General features: G+C 44.1%; 1 protein-coding gene across 4 annotated transcripts in view; it reads left to right on the top strand.

Annotated features, from left to right (window-relative positions):
* Positions 1–21,991, top strand: part of rad18 (RAD18 E3 ubiquitin protein ligase) — a 385,931-nt gene that overhangs the window by 154,981 nt on the left and 208,959 nt on the right. For all 4 annotated transcript variants that reach the window (XM_084316159.1, XM_084316157.1, XM_084316158.1 and 1 more), the window contains 2 exons: positions 2,169–2,239; positions 2,611–2,671. In XM_084316159.1, coding sequence (XP_084172285.1) covers positions 2,169–2,239; positions 2,611–2,671 — 132 coding nt within the window. The remainder of the gene's footprint in view (positions 1–2,168; positions 2,240–2,610; positions 2,672–21,991) is intronic.

The following is a 21,991-nucleotide window of genomic DNA, read 5'->3' as shown; positions in this document are numbered from 1 at the left end:
AGGTGTAGTATGTAGTGAGTGATAGGTGCAGTATGGAGTGAGTGATAGGTGTCGTATGGAGTGAGTGATAGGTGTAGTATGGAGTGAGTGATAGGTGTAGTATGGAGTGAGTGATAGGTGTCGTATGGAGTGAGTGATAGGGCTGACCTACAAAGCTTTTTTTGGCCGTCGAAGCTTCGGGGCCGAGATTCGATCCCTCCAGGCCGCTCACAGTGGTTTAACACTGTTGATGTAATATACATGTAGTACAATGCCAAAGCAACAGATGGCGATGTACAAACATGAATGCCATTTTCAACCAATGAGAAGGGTGAACCTGTGATATCCTGTTCAGGCTTTGTCACTCACATCCTGTTAGAAAAAGTGTTGACGCCATTGTTGTTGTCGTTAGCTTACATGCTAACGTTAATGGCAGCGACCATATCATTGTGACTAGGCTAGCTATCATCGCTTAATAGAGCTAGTGAATGGATAAACAACGTTATTTAACATTGCAGAATGGGTACAATTACAATGCGGCTCAATACAAACAATTGTTAAGGGGCCCAGGGGGTGTAGACTGTTGTAGTTTGAGCTAATTTACACCATGCTAAAAAAAAATAAAAAAATCTGCCGAGCGATAATAATAATAATAATAATAATAGATTGGATTTGTAATGCACTTTTTGTTCACTGGGATCCCAAAGTGCTACACTACATGGTTAAAACAGTTACACAAATTTAAATAAAATAGTTATTAGTAAAACAAATAAAATAAAATACAGAATAAAAATAAGATAAAAATAGAACATAGTTAATTAAAAACATAGTATAAACAGACAATTTAAAAACAAGCGCAATAAAATTAAAATAAAAAGCTAACGGTCAAAGGCCTTTTTGAACAGGTAGGTTTTCAGGCTTGCCTTCTCTCTCTCTCTATCTATCTATCTATCTATCTATCTATCTATCTATCTATCTATCTATCTATCTATCTATCTATCTATCTATCTATCTATCTACCTCTCTCTCTCTGTTCAATGATTTAAAGTGGCCAAACGTTACAATATAAATACTAATTGGATTTTTGGCTAGTAAAAAATCTGCCCGGCTGGTAGTTTTTAAAATCTACCAGCCAAATGGCTGGTAAGTCAAAAAGTTAAGTTTGTTCCCTGTGTGTGTGTGTGTCTCTCTCTGTCTGTCTGTGTGTGTCTCTCTGTGTGTGTGTGTGTGTGTAAGAGTGTGTGTCTCTGTCTCTGCCTGTGTGTCTGTGTGTAAGTGCGTGTGTGTATGTATGTGTAAGAGAGTGTGTGTGTGTGTGTGTGTCTGTGTAAGAGTGTGTGTCTCTGTCTCTGTGTGTAAGTGCGTGTGTGTGTGTATGTGTAAGAGAGTGTGTGTGTGTGTGTGTGTCTGTGTAAGAGTGTGTGTCTCTGTCTCTGCCTGTGTGTCTGTGTGTAAGTGCGTGTGTGTGTGTAAGAGTGTGTGTCTCTGTCTCTGCCTGTGTGTCTGTGTGTAAGTGCGTGTGTGTATGTAAGAGTGTGTGTCTCTGTCTCTGCCTGTGTGTCTGTGTGTAAGTGCGTGTGTGTATGTATGTGTAAGAGTGTGTGTGTGTCTGTGTAAGAGTGTGTGTCTCTGTCTCTGCCTGTGTGTCTGTGTTTAAGTGCGTGTGTGTGTGTATGTGTAAGAGAGTGTGTGTGTGTGTGTGTGTGTGTAAGAGTGTGTGTCTCTGTCTCTGCCTGTGTGTCTGTGTGTAAGTGCGTGTGTGTATGTATGTGTAAGAGAGTGTGTGTGTGTCTCTCTGTGTGTATGTATGTGTAAGAGAGTGTGTGTCTCTGTCTCTGCCTGTGTGTCTGTGTGTAAGTGCGTGTGTGTGTGTAAGAGTGTGTGTCTCTGTCTCTGCCTGTGTGTGTGTGTGTAAGTGCGTGTGTGTATGTATGTGTAAGAGTGTGTGTGTCAGCCAGGTGTCACTAGTCTGCGCCCCGTCTAACCCCTGCTGTTATTGCAGTCAAATGCCGGAATGTGGAAGTTGTTGATCTGGCTTTTTGAATCTGATCTCACAGCTTCCTGTGTTTCTTTTAATTTTTAACGTGCATCTCCGGGGACGCCTTATTTCCAGAGTTCATATTAACACGTAGCTCCTCCTCCTCCTCACAGCAGAGTTTAACACGTAGCTCCTCCTCCTCTGTTCACAGCTGAAGACATCGCCAAAGAAGTGGAGGCCAATGAGAAGACCAGGAACCAACTCAGGAGGAAAGACAAAGCCGTGTGTACATTTTCTATTAATATTAATAATAATAATTAATAATACTACATTTAATTTATGTAGCACACTTTAAACTCAACGAGATCTCAATGTGCTTCACAGCAAAAGGGGAAATAAAAGGTTTAAAAGTTAAAAAAAACATAAACATTTTACTTAAAATTGTATTGCCTATAATATATTTATGTCTTTCTACTATTTCCCTGCCCATACCTGTACCCCCCCTCCCCCATGCTGCTATGATGCCTGAATTTCCCCAAGGGGATCAATAAAGGAATATCTTATCAGACAGAAAACATTTATCTCTCTCTCTCTCTCTCTCTCTCTCTCTCTCTCTCTCTCTCTCTCTCTCTCTCTCTCGGTCCATTTTACAGGTCATGGCCTTCTCGAAGAATCAATCTTTGGAGGAAATTGATGAGGTGCATTCGAATTATAGTAAGTGACGATCACTGACGCATTCCTAATTGGGGCTTTGGTAGCTTCTCTGGCTGAGGATCAATACCGTGTCATCCACACCCTGTCATCCGTATTGATACTCTGGTGGCCGGGGATATAATAAATATATAAAACTATCCATTTTCCTCTTGATTTGAATAATCTATCGATTAATTAAATCCCAGATTGATATTTAAAGGTTAATGAATGTGCTATATTGTGTTGACAGCTGTAGTCTGTTGGTCATGTTAAATAGAAAAGTACATTAGGTTAATGAATGTGCTATATTGTGTTGACAGCTGTAGTCTGTTGGTCATGTTAAATAGAAAAGTACATTAACCCTTTTCCCGCCAATAACGGCGTACGACGTGTTTCAAGTTCATATTTCATATTTTCGTCGTGGTATTCATATTTCACTCACGGAGCCTTGTCATATGCTGCGGGAGCCATCACAACTCTGCAACGCTTCAATACTGCCACCTGGTGGCTGATCGGCGAGTTGCAACCGGACGTGGATCTCTTGTGATCCCGGTGCGTCTGCCTATTCAGTCCGGCCACTCGTTTATTGTCGCGGGATTCAATACACACACCGTGGACATGGATCCGTTGCCATAACTCAATAATCCACATGATTTGGGCGTATATTAGTATTATACAAACCGGAACTGGATCGCATCGATCCACATCACATAACTGGGATCTGTTTGCTCCACTCTCATCGCCCAACGGTAAGAGGAGACTGACGTGAGTTTCAGCGTTTTTCTTTATCATTTTCTATACAAACTGCTCTGATCTATATATCACCCATACTACATAAATCATTTAACGTCGGTCACGGAATTATAAACGACCCCCCCCCCTCCGTTCACCCGCGGATGATCAGTCATAACGTTTAGGACCATGTACAGTTGACATTTTTTATATAACGTTGATCGATATCAAACGGCATTTGATCATCTAATATATGCATTCATGTCTATATCTCACGTTCTAGGAAATACTGCAGAAAACGATAAGAACATATTTATACTCTAGACGGTATTTTCGTATGAATGTGTGAATGAAAAAGTAAAACGTTCCTACATCCTGAACGATAGATAATTGATGTTGAATGGGCCATAGTAATGTCAATTTAGCAATACAATTTAAAAAGTTATAGCCCTGCAAAGAAGGTGAACATCTCCATAGACTTACAGTACTGGCAGAGAATGGTTTAGGTTTAGGATGATCAAAGTGGTGGCAGAGAATGGGTTAACACTTTCCATGCCAGCAGGGGGTGCCAGAAATAGGCGCTTGAGTGCCAACGCTGTAGTCAATGGAGGGCGATCATATTTGCAAACGCATAAACTATATCTTAAATTATGGCTATGTGTATAATACGCCCGTCGCTTATCAATGACTTGTTTGCAGTCAACATTGTCGAAACAGATTGTTTTTTAATCGGTTCATTTCCATTTTATACCATTTTGAACAACGCTAGTTTTTTTAAACTTTCAGAAGAAAAAAAGATTCTGCAGGAATCGCGCTTTACTGTATTACACAATACACGTTGTCATTTTTCAGCCTATTTATGAATCATTTTCAAATAAACACTAGAATATCGATAGTATATGTGTACTTATGCACGCTATAGAAGCGGGCTGAAAAATCGATTATCTTATTTCCTGATCAGCACACACACACTCACAGCCACACACACACATATGGGACACGTTGATATATAGGTGAAAACAGCTCTGATTATCCCAAGACTGGTAAAATAGATTCCTTACCTCAGATCAGATGTTCTCCAAAAAGATTTTAGTCCAATTCCTGATCGCCATTCCAAATATCGAGTTTATTGATCCAACGCTGGGTAGTCGAAAGACATATTCCACGCTGTTCTGATGGTGGGCGATGACTGCAATAGGCTCGGATTACATGCCTGACAAGTAAAATGTGGAATCCGGACTCTTTTTTTCCCATCCATTTCATTCAGTCCAATCCAATGGGGTGCAATACCATCCGGAGAGACGATAGGGGGCGGTATTTTCCCTGTTCGAGCTCAGACAGATCCCCACTGGTAACGTGAGGCTATATTGATGAAAAATGAATGGAAATCGATAATAAAAAAAATAACGATTAAAAACGAGATTTCCCGTCGTTTGGCACTCAACGCATGGCATGAACTAACGAGATTTCTGTGTTAATGTAGCCGTTTTGTGGTCAACTGTTAATTAAAGGTGCTATAGATGCAACATTTTATGTAGAGTAATCTTAATTTATTTAAAAAAAATAATACATCCACAGGGCTACTTTTAGAAATGTGGGGAATAAATAAAAAATAAAAATAAAAAAAGAACAAATTCACGAATATATGAATTTCAAATTTTTCTAAATGTTGGCGGGTCCAAAATGAATGTTCTTGTTTACATGTATCCCCTCCCTACTTCCCAATTCCCCATGTGGAATGCACCTGATTGGATGAATTAGTTGGTGCTCTAATGCGACATCTAGTGGCTGAATGTTATCTGTAGCACCTTTTTATTGTAAACATTGATATTCTTTTATAACGCACCAGGTTAGAGGGTTCCTTGTACAACTTAATTAATTTGTATTGTAGCTGGAATGTCCCTAACCGGATTTGTTATTTAATAGAATCAGAACTCGAATAGAATCGTGGACTTTGCGAATCGGAAAAACCGAATCCATTCAGGAACCCTGCTCATGTCAACCGCCAGCGGTCTCCTGTGTTTCACGAGCCGTTCTCACTTCATCACCACACTCTCCTATTTCACCATAGACCCCTTTTTCTTTTTATCAAACGTAACTTTAATTTTTAATTTTATTTTTTTTATCCACTTTTTCTCCTATTTTTCGGTATTTTTCTCCCATCCCAATTGAGTCGTTATGCCAATTCCCCCGTCCCCTTCCTGGTCGTTGCGCGCATGTGCCCCCCACTGGTCGGTCTAGGGAGCCCTGAAGTCTATCAGATGCTTCCTCCGGCTCCGATACATAGGAGACAGCCAGCAGCCTCTTTTCACCCGACAGCGTGGACTCTCACTGGGGAAGTGTAACGCGTGGGAGTAGGGCGGGCCATACTTTTTTTTTTTTTGGAAAATCAATGGAGTGGGGTGTCTAAAATATGTGTTTTCTTGTGGGGAATTCAAATATGGGATTATTTTTCTAATCCGATAACTCCTACCTACATTGTTTTGGATTTCAAAATGGCCGATTTGACCATTTTTCACCCCTTGGCCATACATGGATGCCAACATGAATCTGAAGGAAATCCTAACATGCAAGGTGTCTAAATGATGCGTTTCTTAATGGGGAATTCAAATATGAGTTCATTTTTGGGATAGGATAACTCTAACCTACATCATTTTGGATTTCAAAATGGCAGATTTTACCATTTTTCACCCCTTGGCCATACATGGATGCCAACATGAATCTGAAGGAAATCCTAACATGCAAGGTGTCTAAATGATGTGTTTCTTAATGGGGAATTCAAATATGAGGTAATTTTTGGGATAGGATAAATATAACCTGCATAATTTTGGATTTCAAAATGGCTGATTTTACCATTTGAACCCATTGGTATTGTATTACACATTTGCAAAGATAAAGAATATATGGGAAATCATTTATAATGACAAAGCCATCAAATTTATTAACAAGTGAACTGTATATAACTGGATACAACTCCAAAGATCAATAATAATAATACTAACAATAATAAATTGTATTTGTAATGCACACAAACACCTAAGTGCTAAATCTCGATCTCCTGACTTCTTGAACTTTGCCAGGTTCCAATATCTTGATTGGACTCATTCTTGGATGGCAAGATCTCCTACTGTACTGCTTTAGCCACCAACCTACAAACACAAACTTAAAGTCAACGTCAGCCATAAATAGGTGAGCTCTTTCCAGAACTACTCAGCAGAAACCTCTGTAACCATTTTAACAAACGTCTCAATGTATTGAGAAAATCCATGGGGCTCCATCAATCCTCTATCTTCTTAAATTTGATCAGGTTGCACAAGTCCTGCTTGGATTCATTCTTGGACATCAGCCTCCTGCTGGTCTCCTGAGCCCTGATCCCTCCATCCCTTTTTTCTTGTGAAAAGTACTTAGCAGAGGCCTCAGTCACCATTTTAACAACCCTCTCGATGCTTTGTGTGTGGCAAGGCCAGTCGAGAACCTCCATGGGGGTGTTGATTAAGTTCTTCACCTCGGAGGTGCTTAGGGAGCAGGTGAGAGGTGGCTCTGACAAATCTTCTGACCAGCTGATTAAGCCACCAATGCTGGAAGCGTCACTATTGATGTGAGGTGTTCTTCTGATCCTGACACAGGAGTCTCCCAGCTTGAGTGTCTGGATCCCCCTCTCCCCTGATGGCCAGGATTCTCTCCACCCCCTCAATTCTCTCTTTTTGATCCTCAGAGCACAGCAGTGTTTGGAGGATGGCTTCACTGTGGGCATACCAAGCAGATCTTCTCACAGTTGGCATCACAACATCCAGCACCTCCTTCCTCTGAGACTTGAGGCAGTCCAGCTGAAACAGGATGTGCCTAGGCCCTTCGATCCAGGAGTGCTTGACCTTCATGTTGAACCAACATGGATAATACACTCCAATGATGAATTCCACAATGCATTGTAGATTATTCAGGTTCTTTCTTTTAAGTTGATGCTTTGACACCCAGAGCCTGAGGAGTCTGTTTGCTGTGGTGAGCCAGCGGCTGTGGTTTACCGGTCCAATCTCCAGCAGAGCCAGCCTTGCAGAAAGCACTCCATCCCTGATTGCACAGACCAGCTTATAGCCATAGTGTTGATCAGTTGAGAGATCTTGAATGATCTTCTCAGGCAGCTTGATCAGCGGAGGGCCAAGAAAGATCCTGGTGAAGTGTTAGGATTGATCTCCAAGTCTGTAACAGAATCAAGGAGCTGTCCTATTGGCCCAGACAATTTGTTGTCTGACAGAGTAGCCCCATCAACTTCAACAATGAGACGGCGCAGTGGAAGTTCACCAGTGTGCAGGTTGCACACCAACCAGACCAGCTTTCTCCCCAGGTGCAGCTCCAGCTTCCGCATTACACCTGCCTTCACTCCAGTGTTGACATTGGTCAAGTCTCCTCCAATGGCCCACAAGGTCTTATCAGAACCTCTCTCTTTCAGCCAGGCAAACAGGACCTTAGCAATCTTCTCTGCATGGGACTCCTCTTTAGTCGCTTTCTCTGGTGTAAAGTGGAACAGATAGTTGCTGCCAGGCTCACTAGCAACACTATAGTGTTCTTCCTTGATCTTTGCAGGAAAAGATTGGTCACTGCCCTCAGCTTCCATCATCACATTGGTCATGTCAATCCGGCCATCAAAGAGGATACAGGAGATCCCCCCCCTCCTCCCTGCACTTCTCAAACTCTTCCCCCAGCTCTTGCATCAACTTTTCTTGTGCTCTCTTAACCTTGTTCTTATCAATCACTTTACTTGTGTCATCTTCTAAGATGAGTCCTGCATCAATCAGAGCTGCAGTTGCTATAGCTGCAGTTGGCCTTAGACCTATGCCATACCTTACACTAGCAAGGGCGATGTTTGGAATCTCATCATAATTTTTCCGTCGCTTTGCTGAAGCTGCAGGGTCAGTTTCAGGAATGAGCTCAACTTCAGGGACTGTAAGGAAGCTCTCAACATCCTTCCTGGCAACCTTGTCTGCTGCTGCAAAGCTTTCTTCTTTGCCCCTTCTCCTTTTCTCTGCCTTCTTTTCCATCCCCTGCCTTTCCAATGTTTTAAGAAGATAGAGGATTGATGGAGCCCCATGGATTTTCTCAATACATTGAGACGTTTGTTAAAATGGTTACAGAGGTTTCTGCTGAGTAGTTCTGGAAAGAGCTCACCTATTTATGGCTGACGTTGACTTTAAGTTTGTGTTTGTAGGTTGGTGGCTAAAGCAGTACAGTAGGAGATCTTGCCATCCAAGAATGAGTCCAATCAAGATATTGGAATCTGGCAAAGTTCAAGAAGTCAGGAGATAGCACTTAGGTGTTTGTGTGCATTACAAATACAATTTATTATTGTTAGTATTATTATTATTGATCTTTGGAGTTGTATCCAGTTATATACAGTTAACTTGTTAATAAATTTGATGGCTTTGTCATTATAAATGATTTCCCATATCTTTTTTATCTTTGCAATTTTGTAATACAATACCAATGGGTTCAAATGGTAAAATCAGCCATTTTGAAATCCAAAATTATGCAGGTTATATTTATCCTATCCCAAAAATGACCTCATATTTGAATTCCCCATTAAGAAACACATCATTTAGACACCTTGCATGTTAGGATTTCCTTCAGATACATGTTGGCATCCATGTATGGCCAAGGGGTGAAAAATGGTAAAATCGGCCATTTTGAAATCCAAAATGATGTAGGTTAGAGTTATCCTATCCCAAAAATGAACTCATATTTGAATTCCCCATTAGGAAACACATCATTTAGACACCTTGCATGTTAGGATTTCCTTCAGATTCATGTTGGCATCCATGTATGGCCAAGGGGTGAAAAATGGTCAAATCGGCCATTTTGAAATCCAAAACAATGTAGGTAGGAGTTATCCGATTAGAAAAATAATCCCGTATTTGAATTCCCCACAAAAAAACACATATTTTAGACACCCCACTCGATTGATTTTCCAAAAAAAAAAAAGTATGGCCCGCCCTAGCGTGGGAGGATCACGCTACCCTCACCATCTCCCTCCCTCGCTGTGCAGGCGCCCTGACGGACCTGTAGGAGTCGCTGTTTACAACGACCAGGATACAACCCACCGGCTTCCCACCCCCTGACACTGCCAATTGTGTCAGTATGGACGACCGACCAAGCCGGAGGGTACCGCTGACAGCCGGATTCGATACCAGTGTGGTAGACGGATGCTTAGTCCGCTGCGCTACCCGGCCGCCCTTATCAAACGCAACTCTGAAGGCAGAACTCCGCTTCTGTTTCCAAAACCGGCGCGTGCGTCTTCTTGATTTGATATCCTGACAAGAGCTCTCAAAGATGTGAAGCGTGCAATTTCGTGGCGTCTCCCGTTGGGATGTTGCGTTCCAGCTCAGTCAGGATTTTTGGCGTTCGCTTGCCGTTGTCTATCTGGTCAGACTGTTGACTCCAATGTCTTTCCGTCGGCAGAGTTTAAACCAGGGATGTTCTGGAGCTTGACGAAGGGGGAAGGTCATTGACATCTCTTACATTTTCTTCCCAGAATTCCATCTTATTTTTCCCCATATACTGTTTTTTCCCCGTTTGCATTAGGATTTAAAGGTGCTGTAAGTGGTATTTTCTTTTGTTAAAATAAGCTCTACATTTCGACAGCCATGACTGATATAGAGTGTCTGGTCAGTAGCATGGGTCTCCCAGTAAAACTTATTTTTTTTATTTCTTTTATACTAATTGCTGTGGTGCACTCTGGACTGAGTACTATGTAGATAGTTATTAATATTTATTATTGTTATATTGTAGAAATGTGTGCATTGAAATGTCTGTAAAGTCTCCACTACATTGAAAATGAGGGTGACCTCAATTGTAATTTCGAGAATAAATAAAGGTTGATGACATGGGTCTCCCAGTCCCTCCACTCTGCAGTAAACAGCCATCACTGATACAGAGTGTCTGGTCAGTAACATGGGTCTCCCAGTCCCTCCACTCTGCAGTATACAGCCATGACTGATATAGAGTGTCTGGTCAGTAACATGGGTCTCTCAGTCCCTCCACTCTGCAGTAAACAGTCATCACTGATATAGTGTCTGGTCAGTAACATGGGTCTCCCAGTCCCTCCACTCTGCAGTAAACAGCCATCACTGATATAGAGTGTCTGGTCAGTAACATGGGTCTCCCAGTCCCTCCACTCTGCAGTAAACAGTCATCACTGATATAGAGTGTCTGGCCAGTAACATGGGTCTCTCAGTCCCTCCACTCTGCAGTAAATAGCCATCACTGATACAGTGTCTGGTCAGTAACATGGGTCTCCCAGTCCCTCCACTCTGCAGTAAACAGCCATCACTGATATAGAGTGTATGGTCAGTAACATGGGTCTCCCAGTCCCTCCACTCTGCAGTAAACAGCCATCACTGATATAGAGTGTCTGGTCAGTAACATGGGTCTCCCAGTCCCTCCACTCTGCAGTAAACAGTCATCACTGATATAGAGTGTCTGGTCAGTAACATGGGTCTCCCAGTCCCTCCACTCTGCAGTAAACAGTCATCACTGATATAGAGTGTCTGGTCAGTAACATGGGTCTCCCAGTCCCTCCGCTCTGCAGTAAACAGCCATCACTGATATAGAGTGTCTGGTCAGTAACATGGGTCTCCCAGTCCCTCCACTCTGCAGTAAACAGTCATCACTGATATAGAGTGTCTGGTCAGTAACATGGGTCTCCCAGTCCCTCCACTCTGCAGTAAACAGTCATCACTGATATAGAGTGTCTGGTCAGTAACATGGGTCTCCCAGTCCCTCCACTCTGCAGTAAACAGTCATCACTGATATAGAGTGTCTGGTCAGTAACATGGGTCTCCCAGTCCCTCCACTCTGCAGTAAACAGCCATCACTGATATAGAGTGTCTGGTCAGTAACATGGGTCTCCCAGTCCCTCCACTCTGCAGTAAACAGCCATCACTGATACAGAGTGTCTGGTCAGTAACATGGGTCTCCCAGTCCCTCCACTCTGCAGTAAACAGCCATCACTGATACAGAGTGTCTGGTCAGTAACATGGGTCTCCCAGTCCCTCCACTCTGCAGTAAACAGCCATCACTGATATAGAGTGTCTGGTCAGTAACATGGGTCTCCCAGTCCCTCCACTCTGCAGTAAACAGCCATCACTGATACAGAGTGTCTGGTCAGTAACATGGATCTCCCAGTCCCTCCTCTCTGCAGTAAACAGCCATCACTGATACAGAGTGTCTGGTCAGTAACATGGGTCTCCCAGTCCCTCCTGCTCTGCAGTAAACAGCCATCACTGATATAGAGTGTCTGGTCAGTAACATGGGTCTCCCAGTCCCTCCTCTCTGCAGTAAACAGCCATCACTGATACAGAGTGTCTGGTCAGTAACATGGGTCTCCCAGTCCCTCCTGCTCTGCAGTAAACAGCCATCACTGATGTAGAGTGTCTGGTCAGTAACATGGGTCTCTCAGTCCCTCCACTCTGCAGTAAACAGTCATCACTGATACAGAGTGTCTGGTCAGTAACATGGGTCTCCCAGTCCCTCCACTCTGCAGTAAACAGTCATCACTGATATAGAGTGTCTGGTCAGTAACATGGGTCTCCCAGTCCCTCCACTCTGCAGTAAACAGCCATCACTGATATAGAGTGTCTGGTCAGTAACATGGGTCTCTCAGACCCTCCACTCTGCAGTAAACAGTCATCACTGATATAGAGTGTCTGGTCAGTAACATGGGTCTCCCAGTCCCTCCACTCTGCAGTAAACAGTCATCACTGATATATAGTGTCTGGTCAGTAACATGGGTCTCCCAGTCCCTCCACTCTGCAGTAAACAGTCATCACTGATATAGATCCAAAAGGGTGGAATCGATACCGGTACCCAACGGTACCTTTTTTTCCTGTACTAGTCGAAACTTCTCAATTTCAACATTGTTATCACATCACACAACACACCACCACACAAACTAAAACACACCACACACAGAGAAGGGGAGAATGGCTTATAGCAGACTTAATGATATTAGAATATTTCAGCTAATGAAGTTAAATGTGTATTATCATCAACTATCCAGTTTGTTTTTATAGTGTAACGTTTGCCTACTTAAAATAATTGAAAAGAGAAAAAGAGAGGGGGAGGGAGAGAGAGAGGGAGGGAGAGCGAGGGGGAGAGGGAGGGAGAGAGGGGGAGAGGGGGAGGGGGAGAGGGAGACTCAGCCCCTCCCATTTTTCACTATTGGACGGTTCAAATGTGAATGGTACGCAACCCTGTCTGTCGCTCACGGACCTGGAACAAATGGTTTTGATGAAGGCTGTTCTAATGTTTCAGCTCGCGAGCTTTAATCAAGGACCCAAGTTCAAGTTCAAGTTCTTTAATAGTTGTCATACAGAAGTACAGAATACTTTCATACAAAATGCTTCTTACTGTTACGCTCCAGAGACTGTGCTAGACAAGATAGTATCAAATAACATAATAACATAATATAGCATGAATTTAGAAGAAGAAAATGAGGTCACAGTTGTTCGGTATAGACATATGTACAATGTTCTGAGTTACCATATAATATACAATACACAACTATGCAGTGTACTAATGTACAGTACTATCTAGTGCAAAGCAGAAATGGGATGAGGTACAATTTTAGGTACAATTTACAGTAAGGTGTACGAGTTGTAGTGCAATCCTTCATCCATAAATATAAAGTGTGGGGAGTGGGTGCTACAGTGTGTTTGTTTAAAGTGGGTGTGTGCTATAAAGTGTGTGTAGTGGGTGCTACAGTGTGTTTGTTTAAAGTGAGTGTGTGCGTGTGGATGTGTGTGCTATGTGTGTTTGGTGGTTGTTGTTGTGTAGTGTTCATTCATTGTTCGTTTAGCAGCCTGATGGCCTGGGGATAGAAGCTACTTCTGAGTCTTTCTGTGCTCGCCTTGAGACTCCTGTATCGCTTGCCTGACGGCAGCAGTTCAAAGAGGCAGTTGTTCGGGTGGCTCGAGTCCTTAATAATTCTCTTAGCCTTCCCCTTGCAACGCTTGTAGTAAATGTTCTGGAGGGTGGGGAGCCCCCCTCCAATTGTGCGTTCGGCTGAACGTGTCACTCTTTGTAGTCTGCTTTGGTCTTTTGCAGTGCTATTCCCAAACCAGGAGGTGATGTTGCCGGTCAAGATGCTCTCTATTGTACATGAGTAGAAGTTCTTAAGGATCTTCTGGCTGACTTGGAACTTCCTTAGGCGCCTGAGGAAGTAGAGGCGTTGTCGTGCCTTCTTCACCACACTGTTAATGTGTATGGTCCATTTCAAGTCCTCGGATATGTGGGCTCCGAGGTACTTGAAGCTGTTGACTCTCTCAACCGGTGCCCCGTCGATGCTGAGGGGGCTGTAGTCCTTGACCCCCGACCTCCTGAAGTCCACAATCATCTCCTTTGTTTTGCTGACGTTCAGGGAGAGGCTGTTTTCCTGGCACCATCCCGCCAGGACCTTGACCTCTTCCAGGTAGGCCCTCTCGTCGTTGGCAGAGATCAGGCCCACCACCACTGTGTCGTCAGCAAATTTGACGATTGTATTGCTACTCCGCTGAGCCACACAGTCGTGTGTGTACAGGGAGTAGAGGAGGGGACTCAGAACACAGCCCTGGGGGGCCCCTATGTTGAGGGTGATGGATGAGGAGGTGCAGTTGCCTGCTCTCACCACCTGGGGTCTGCCAGTCAGGAAGTCCAAGACCCACTGGCAGAGGTCATAGCCCAAGCCCAGGTCCCTGAGCTTGGCTATGAGTATGGAGGGGACTATGGTATTGAATGCCGAGCTGTAGTCGATGAATAGCATTCTCACATAGTTCCCCTGCCTCTTGTCCAGGTGTGATGCTGCTGTGTGCAGCACATGGGATATGGCGTCCTCCGTGGACCTGTTGGGGCGGTATGCAAATTGCAGGGGGTCCATGTTGATGGGGAGGGAGGAGCAGATGTAGCCCTTTACTAGCTTCTCAAAGCACTTCATGGCTATGGAGGTGAGAGCTACAGGGCGGTAGTCGTTGAGGCAAGCAGGCTTGGATTTTTTGGGTACAGGGATAATAGTGGACTTCTTCAGGCAGGTGGGGATGACAGCCTGTTCTAAGGACAGGTTAAATATGTCAGTGAATACTGGGGCCAGTTGGTCGGCACAGACTTTTAGGACGCGGCCGGGGATGCCGTCCGGACCTGCTGCCTTCCTGATATTCACTTTTTTAAAGGTCCGCCTCACCTCATGCTCTGTTACCCTGAACACTGCGCCTCCATCAGCAGCCGACCCCCCCCCCCCCATTGCCGAGGCTTGTGAGCTGGTGTTGTTATTACCAGCATCAAACCTCGCATAGAAGGTATTGAGGTCGTTTGCTAAGGAGATGTCACTGTTCAGTTTGAGGGAGGCGCCTTTGTAGTCTGTCATCGTTTTGAGCCCCTGCCACATAGCTCTAGAGTCAGCTTGTTCAAACTGGAGTTCAATTTTATCCCTGTAGCGCCGTTTGGCCTCTGACACTGTCCTCCTTACGTTGTGTTGCGCCACCTTGTGGTCGTTCATGTTGCCTGCCACTAGGCCGTCATTGTATGCTTTGGTGCGCTCTCTCAGAGCTTCACGGACGGATTTGTCTACCCAGGGTTTTTGATTTGGGTAAACTTTCATTTTGGTAGTGGGGATTGTTTCTTTCACCCTAGTACAGACATAGTCCAGCACTGTCTCCGTGTAGGCATTAATGTTATCTGTGTCGCGGAATACAATCCAGTCTGTGTTGTGAAACACTGACACTAGTGTATCCTCTGACGTCACATCCCATTTCTGCACCTCTCGCGAGACTACGGGAGTACTTTTAATTCTTTGTCTGTACTTTGGTGTAAGGAAAATGGATGCGTGATCTGACTTGCCAAAGCCACTATCAGAATGAGCCTTGTAGCCACCTTTAAATTGCGTGTAACAGTGATCTAGGATGTTACCGCCTCTGGTGTTGCAAGTCACATGCTGGTAGAAATCAGGCAATACCTTTCTCAGATTGGCGCTATTGAAATCTCCCAGTACTAAAATGGCGGCGTTAACGTTCGTCGCTTGTATATTGTTTACCTCGTCGTGTAGTCTGGAGAGCGCGGCGTTGTTGTTGGCTTGCGGTGGAATATACACTCCGACCAGGATGATCGCCGTTAACTCCCTCGGGAGGAAGAAAGGACGACACTTGATGGTTATATATTCCAGTTCTGGGGAGCAGTGATTGGATAATTCCTTCACATTCGTTGGATCACTCCAATTTTTGTTAAACATGAAGGCAATACCTCCACCACGTTGTTTACCGGACTCTGATTGTGTCCGATCCTTCCTATGGATAAAGAACTGATCCGCTGGTTGAATCGCGTGATCTGGAACCTCCGGTGTTAGCCATGTTTCGGTGAAGCAAAGGACATTGCAGTCCCTAACGTCTCTTTGATATTGAATCCTTGCTCGGATGTCATCCAGTTTCCTCCCGTTTCCTCCTCTGTGGTTCCAGCCAGTATCTCCAGCTCCTCACCCAACTCTTATCCCAGGAGTCATAACGACGCTCTGACCTCGCCGCTGTTTCTATGCTCATTAGAAGTCGGCGGCTTTCTCTTTCACCCGTCGCTTGGAGTGTTTTCTCTCTCGCATTTGTGTGTGACTGTATAATAATAATAGTAATAATAATGGCTTGAATTTATATAGCGCCTTATATAGGGTCAGGTAGGCCTATGAGCAGCGTAATAATAGAAAGACATACATAGGCAATACGATTTGATCTGAATATAGAAATATGAGACAAATAAACAGTGTAAACATTATAATTAAATCTGTTTATTTTTCTCATATTTTCTTTTATATTCAAAGGTACAGATGGTACAAATGATGAATGCCTTTATATAACAGCTTTCATCCAAAGCACTTTACAATTTGTTCCTCACATTTTACCCGTTCACTCACACATTCACACACCGACGGCGGAGGCGACCATGCATACAGATGAGGGTTATATCGGTTAGATTATACGTTACTCTGAATAAATAGGCGATGGAGAATTTTTTGCTGAATATATATATATTATGAGTGAGAGTAAAAGTAAACTGTATAGTATACAAGTTTCTCAAGTTTCTTTAATAGTTGTCATACAGAAGTACAGAATACTTTTATACAAAATGCTTCTTACTGTTACGCTCCAGAGACTGTGCTAGACAAGATAAGTATGAAATAAAATAGTATAGCATGTAATAGAAGTAAAAATAGAGGTCACAGTGTTCAGTATAGACAGACATATGTACAATGTTCGATGCAGAATAGAAGTAACTGAGTTACCATACAATATACTATATACTATGCAGTGTACTAATACACAATACTATATAGTGCAAAGCAGAAATGGGATGAGGTGCAATTTAGGTACAATTTACAGTAAGGTGTACGAGTTGTAGTGCAAATCCTTTACCAATAAATATAAAGTGTGTTTAGGTGATCTAAAGTGTGGAGAGTGGGTGCTGCAGTGTGTTGTTTGTTTAAAGTGAGTGTGTGGATGTGTGTGCTGTGTGCATTTGATGGTTGTTGCATAGTGTTTATTGTTTGTTGAGCAGCCTGATGGCCTGGGGATAGAAGCTTCTTCTGAGTCTGTTCTCCTGGCACCATCCCGCCAGGACCTTGACCTCTTCCAGGTAGGCCCTCTCGTCGTTGGCAGAGATCAGGCCCACCACTAGTGTGTCGTCAGCAAATTTGATGATTGTGTTCTCCGCTGAGCCACACAGTCATGTGTGTACAAGGAGTAGAGGAGGGGACTCAGAACACAGCCCTGTGGGGCCCCTATGTTGAGGGTGATGGATGAGGAGGTGCAGTTGCCTGCTCTCACCACCTGGGGTCTGCCCGTCAGGAAGTCCAAGACCCACTGGCAGAGGTCATAGTTCAAGCCCAGGTCCCTGAGCTTGGCTATGAGTTTGGAGGGGACTATGGTATTGAATGCTTAGCTCGATGAATAGCATTCTCACATAGTTCCCCTGCCTCTTGTCCAGGTGTGATGCTGCTGTGTGCAGCACATGGGCTATGGCGTCCTCCGTGGACCTGTTGGGGCGGTATGCAAATTGCAGGGGGTCCATGTTAATGGGGAGGGAGGAGCAGATGTAGCCCTTCACTAGCTTCTCAAAGCACTTCATGGCTATGGAGGTGAGGGCTACAGGGCGGTAGTCGTTGAGGCAAGTGGGCGTAGATTTTTTGGGTACAGGGATGATGGTGGACTTCTTCAGACAGGTGGGGATGACAGCCTGTTCTAAGGACAGGTTAAAGATGTCAGTGAATACTGGGGCCAGTTGGTCGGCACAGACTTTTAGGACGCGGCCGGGGATGCCGTCCGGTCCTGCTGCCTTCCTGATATTCACTTTTTTAAAGGTCCTTAAAGGTCCTCCTCACAACACTGTATGGTGTTGACTGGGCGTATTCCTCACTCACTCACTCACTCACTCACTCACTCACTCACTCACTCACTCACTCACTCACTCACTCACTCACTCACTTACTTACCCACTCACTCACTCACTCACTCACTCACTCACTCACTCACTCACTCACTCACTCACTCACTCACTCACTCACTCACTCACTCACTCACTCACGGACTCACTCACTCACGGACTCACTCACGCACTCACTCACTCACGCACTCACTCACTCACTCACTCAGACACTCACTCACCCACTCACTCACTCACTCACTCACTCACTCACTCACTCACTCACTCACTCACGCACTCACTCACTCACTCACTCACTCACTCACTCACTCACTCACTCACTCACTCAATCACTCACTCACTCACACACTCACTCACTCACTCACTCACACTCACTCACTCACTCACTCACTCACACTCACTCACTCACTCACTCACTCACGGACTCACTCACTCACTCACTCACTCACGGACTCACTCACTCACTCACGGACTCACTCACTCACTCACTCACTCACTCACTCACTCACTCACTCACTCACTCACTCACTCACTCACTCACTCACGGACTCACTCACTCACTCACTCACTCACTCACTCACCCAGTCACTCACTCACTCACTCACTCACGGACTCACGCACTCACTCACTCACTCACTCACTCACTCACTTCACTCACTCACTCACTCACTCACTCACTCACTCACTCACGGACTCACTCACTCACTCACGGACTCACTCACTCACTCACTCACTCACTCACTCACCCATTTTCTCACTCACTCACTCACTCACTCACTCACTCACTCACCCAGTCACTCACTCACTCACTCACTCACTCACTCACTCACTCACCCAGTCACTCACTCACTCACTCACTCACTCACTCACTCACTCACTCACTCACTCACTCACTCACTCACTCACTCATCCAGTCACTCACTCACTCACTCACTCACTCACTCACGCACTCACTCACTCACTCACTCACTCACTCACTCACTCACTCACTCACTCACTCACTCACTCACTCACTCACTCACTCACTCACTCACTCACTCACTCACTCACTCACCCACTCACTCACCCAGTCACTCACTCACGCAGAGGAAGACACAGATGCAGACAGACAGACAGACAGACAGACAGACAGACAGACAGACAGACATACAGACATACAGACAAACTGTCCTAAATGATTGATGCGTTTCCCAATTTAATATAATCTCTCCCAAATTCAGGCTCACTTTAATATATGAAATCGGTTTCCATCTCCCGGTCCGCTCCTCAAGTCAAATCAGGTCAAATCTATTTATAAAGCACGTGTAAAAACAACCCACGTTGACCAGAAATGCTGTACGGACCAGCCAGGGCAGGTAGTAAAATCACAAGAGAGAGCTTGCATAGGTGTCAATACGTACACTGGTGCAAATCAACACGTTAACACTTTAATCGCCGGGAACGCCGTAACTCGTCTTTGCTCGCCATGCTCATTCTGCAGAAGACGCCGTAACTCGTCTTTGATATCAATATTTCAAAAATCTGTGATCGAAATCATATTTCTCCTCCGGAGACATGGATGTACTGGTGAGCTCCACTCAACTGTCTAACGGTTCAAGAGCGCCATCTGGTGGCAGATCGGCAGATCGGCCAACAGGAAGTGACGCGCCAAACAGGAAGTGCTCATCCATATTTCGTCCGGGCACTCGCGATCGTTAGCCGGACTCCATCTCAACACACTGGATAATCAATCGCTCGCCCTACCTCAATAAACAACGTTATTTGGACGTATATAGTATTATACAACCTGGAAATGGTTCATCTAAATCAGGGGTCAGGAACCTTTTTGACTGGGAGAGCCATAAAAGCCAAATATTTCTAAATATATTTCATTGAGAGCCATATAGTATTTTTAACATATAATAAATTAAATATGTCTTACTTTTAATGCGACTTCTGGTGCTGCATGGTTTTGCTGATGGCCTTGTAATCTGGTTCATACGTGGTGAGGTTGAGCTTCATGCAGGCGTTGAGGCTTCCATCATTTACATTTACATTTACATTTAGTCATTTAGCTGACGCTTTTATCCAAAGCGACTTACAAGTTCTGTGCGACAAGACAGCAAGAAGGGTATAACTCTATCAGCTGAGTAACAATGTTCATCAAAGTGTTGCGTGTTACAGTGTAGGTTAGTTTATTAGGACAAGTGCATGACAGTAAGGTTAGTCGGGGTTAGATTATTTTTTTTTTTTTAATCATTTCAGATAATGGTTGAAGAAGTGAGTCTTTAGTCGCCGGCGAAAGATTGGACGGGATTCGGCTGTCCTAACTGGGATGGGTAGTTCATTCCACCATTGTGGGGCAAGGACTGAGAATAGGCCATCAGTTAAACATGAGCGTAGGTTGGTCTTAATGTTCCTCATATGCAAGAATGACTGCCCACATGCATATGTAGAGCCAAACATGGTCAATACGGCAATACTCACGCTGCATTGTGTGGTATGTCACAGGAAGCTCGTTCCAAGTTTTAAGAATCAGCTGGTCTTCAGGTTGAAGATTTTTTATTTCTGTCCACTTGTGTTCCCTCGCCAGCTCTGCTCGCTATATCTTCAGCTACAGATACTATTAGCTGTATCTTCAAAACTAATTTCTGTTTACTTGACACAGTATTATTAAGAAATATCACAAGTATTAAAAAAGATTATTATTTTTTTTTTTACTCAAACATTTCTGGGAGCCATATGCTGTCATCAGAAGAGCCATATATGGCTCGCGAGCCATAGGTTCCCGACCCCTGATCTAAATCAACATCCCATAATCGAAAACTGTCTACTCCAAGCTGATCGTCCAACGGCGCGAGGAAGATACGGTGAGTTTCAACGTTATTTTCTAACGTGTTCCATATAAACTGCTCTGATGACCATATCACCCACACTAGACGAATGATATAACGTTGCCCACGGAATTATAAACGACCCCCCGCCCATCAGGTCAATATCAGATGATACGTAGTAACTTCTAGAAGTACCTCCAGTTGAAATTTTTCATCTGGCACCGATCGCTACCAAACTGTATTTGATCATCAATATAATGCATTTGGGGCTATAAATCAAGTTCTGGAGAAAGCTGCAGAAAACGATAAAAACATACGTATACTTTAGACCATATTTTAGTATGAATATGTGAATGAAAAAGTATAACGTTGCTACACCCTGAACAATGGATATAGGACATTGAATGGGCCGTAATAATGTCAATTTAGCAATAGAATTTAAAAAGTTATAGCCCTGCAAAGAAGGGGAACTTCTCCATGTTAAATAGAGCTGGCTAGGGATGGTAAATTATGAATTTAACCATGGCGATCAAAGTGTTAAACACAACAGATCATAGGCACAGATCAACACGCTAAAAACAACAGATCATAGGCACAGATCAAGAGACCCTGAGCAGACTGTTGACCACATCCTGACCATCTGCCCCCTATACAAACCACCCTCGGAAGCCAGCCTCTTTGATGTGGGACCAGAGTTAAGGGCATGGCTACAAGATACAGAGTTGGACCTCTGACGTTACACGAAAGAACACGCTAAAAACAACAGATCATAGAAATCAACAAATTATTTTTTGCTCATGTGACTCGGATCAGCTTTTTCCATGACAGTGTGAATGGCACAAATCACATGGAATCTGATGTTTTCTATTCTGATTTGGGCCACTTTCATATGTGTAATAATTGTTTTGCAATGTGTGTCAGTCTGAACAGTCAGACATGAAGACAGCTGTGATGGAGGTGGTCAGTGGATACAGACATGAAGACAGCTGTGATGGAGGTGGTCAGTGGATACAGACATGAAGACAGCTGTGATGGAGGAGGTCAGTGGATACAGACATGAAGACAGCTGTGATGGAGGTGGTCAGTGGATACAGACATGAAGACAGCTGTGATGGAGGTGGTCAGTGGATACAGACATGAAGACAGCTGTGATGGAGGTGGTCAGTGGATACAGACATGAAGACAGCTGTGATGGAGGTGGTCAGTGGATACAGACATGAAGACAGCTGTGATGGAGGCGGTCAGTGGATACAGACATGAAGACAGCTGTGATGGAGGTGGTCAGTGGATACAGACATGAAGACAGCTGTGATGGAGGCGGTCAGTGGATACAGACATGAAGACAGCTGTGATG

This window comes from Notolepis coatsorum (assembly GCF_963971535.1).
Source record: "Notolepis coatsorum genome assembly, chromosome: 6".
NCBI lineage: Eukaryota > Metazoa > Chordata > Actinopteri > Aulopiformes > Paralepididae > Notolepis > Notolepis coatsorum.
Note: the sequence above shows the minus strand (reverse complement) of the source record. Positions and strands in the feature narration are given on the sequence as shown.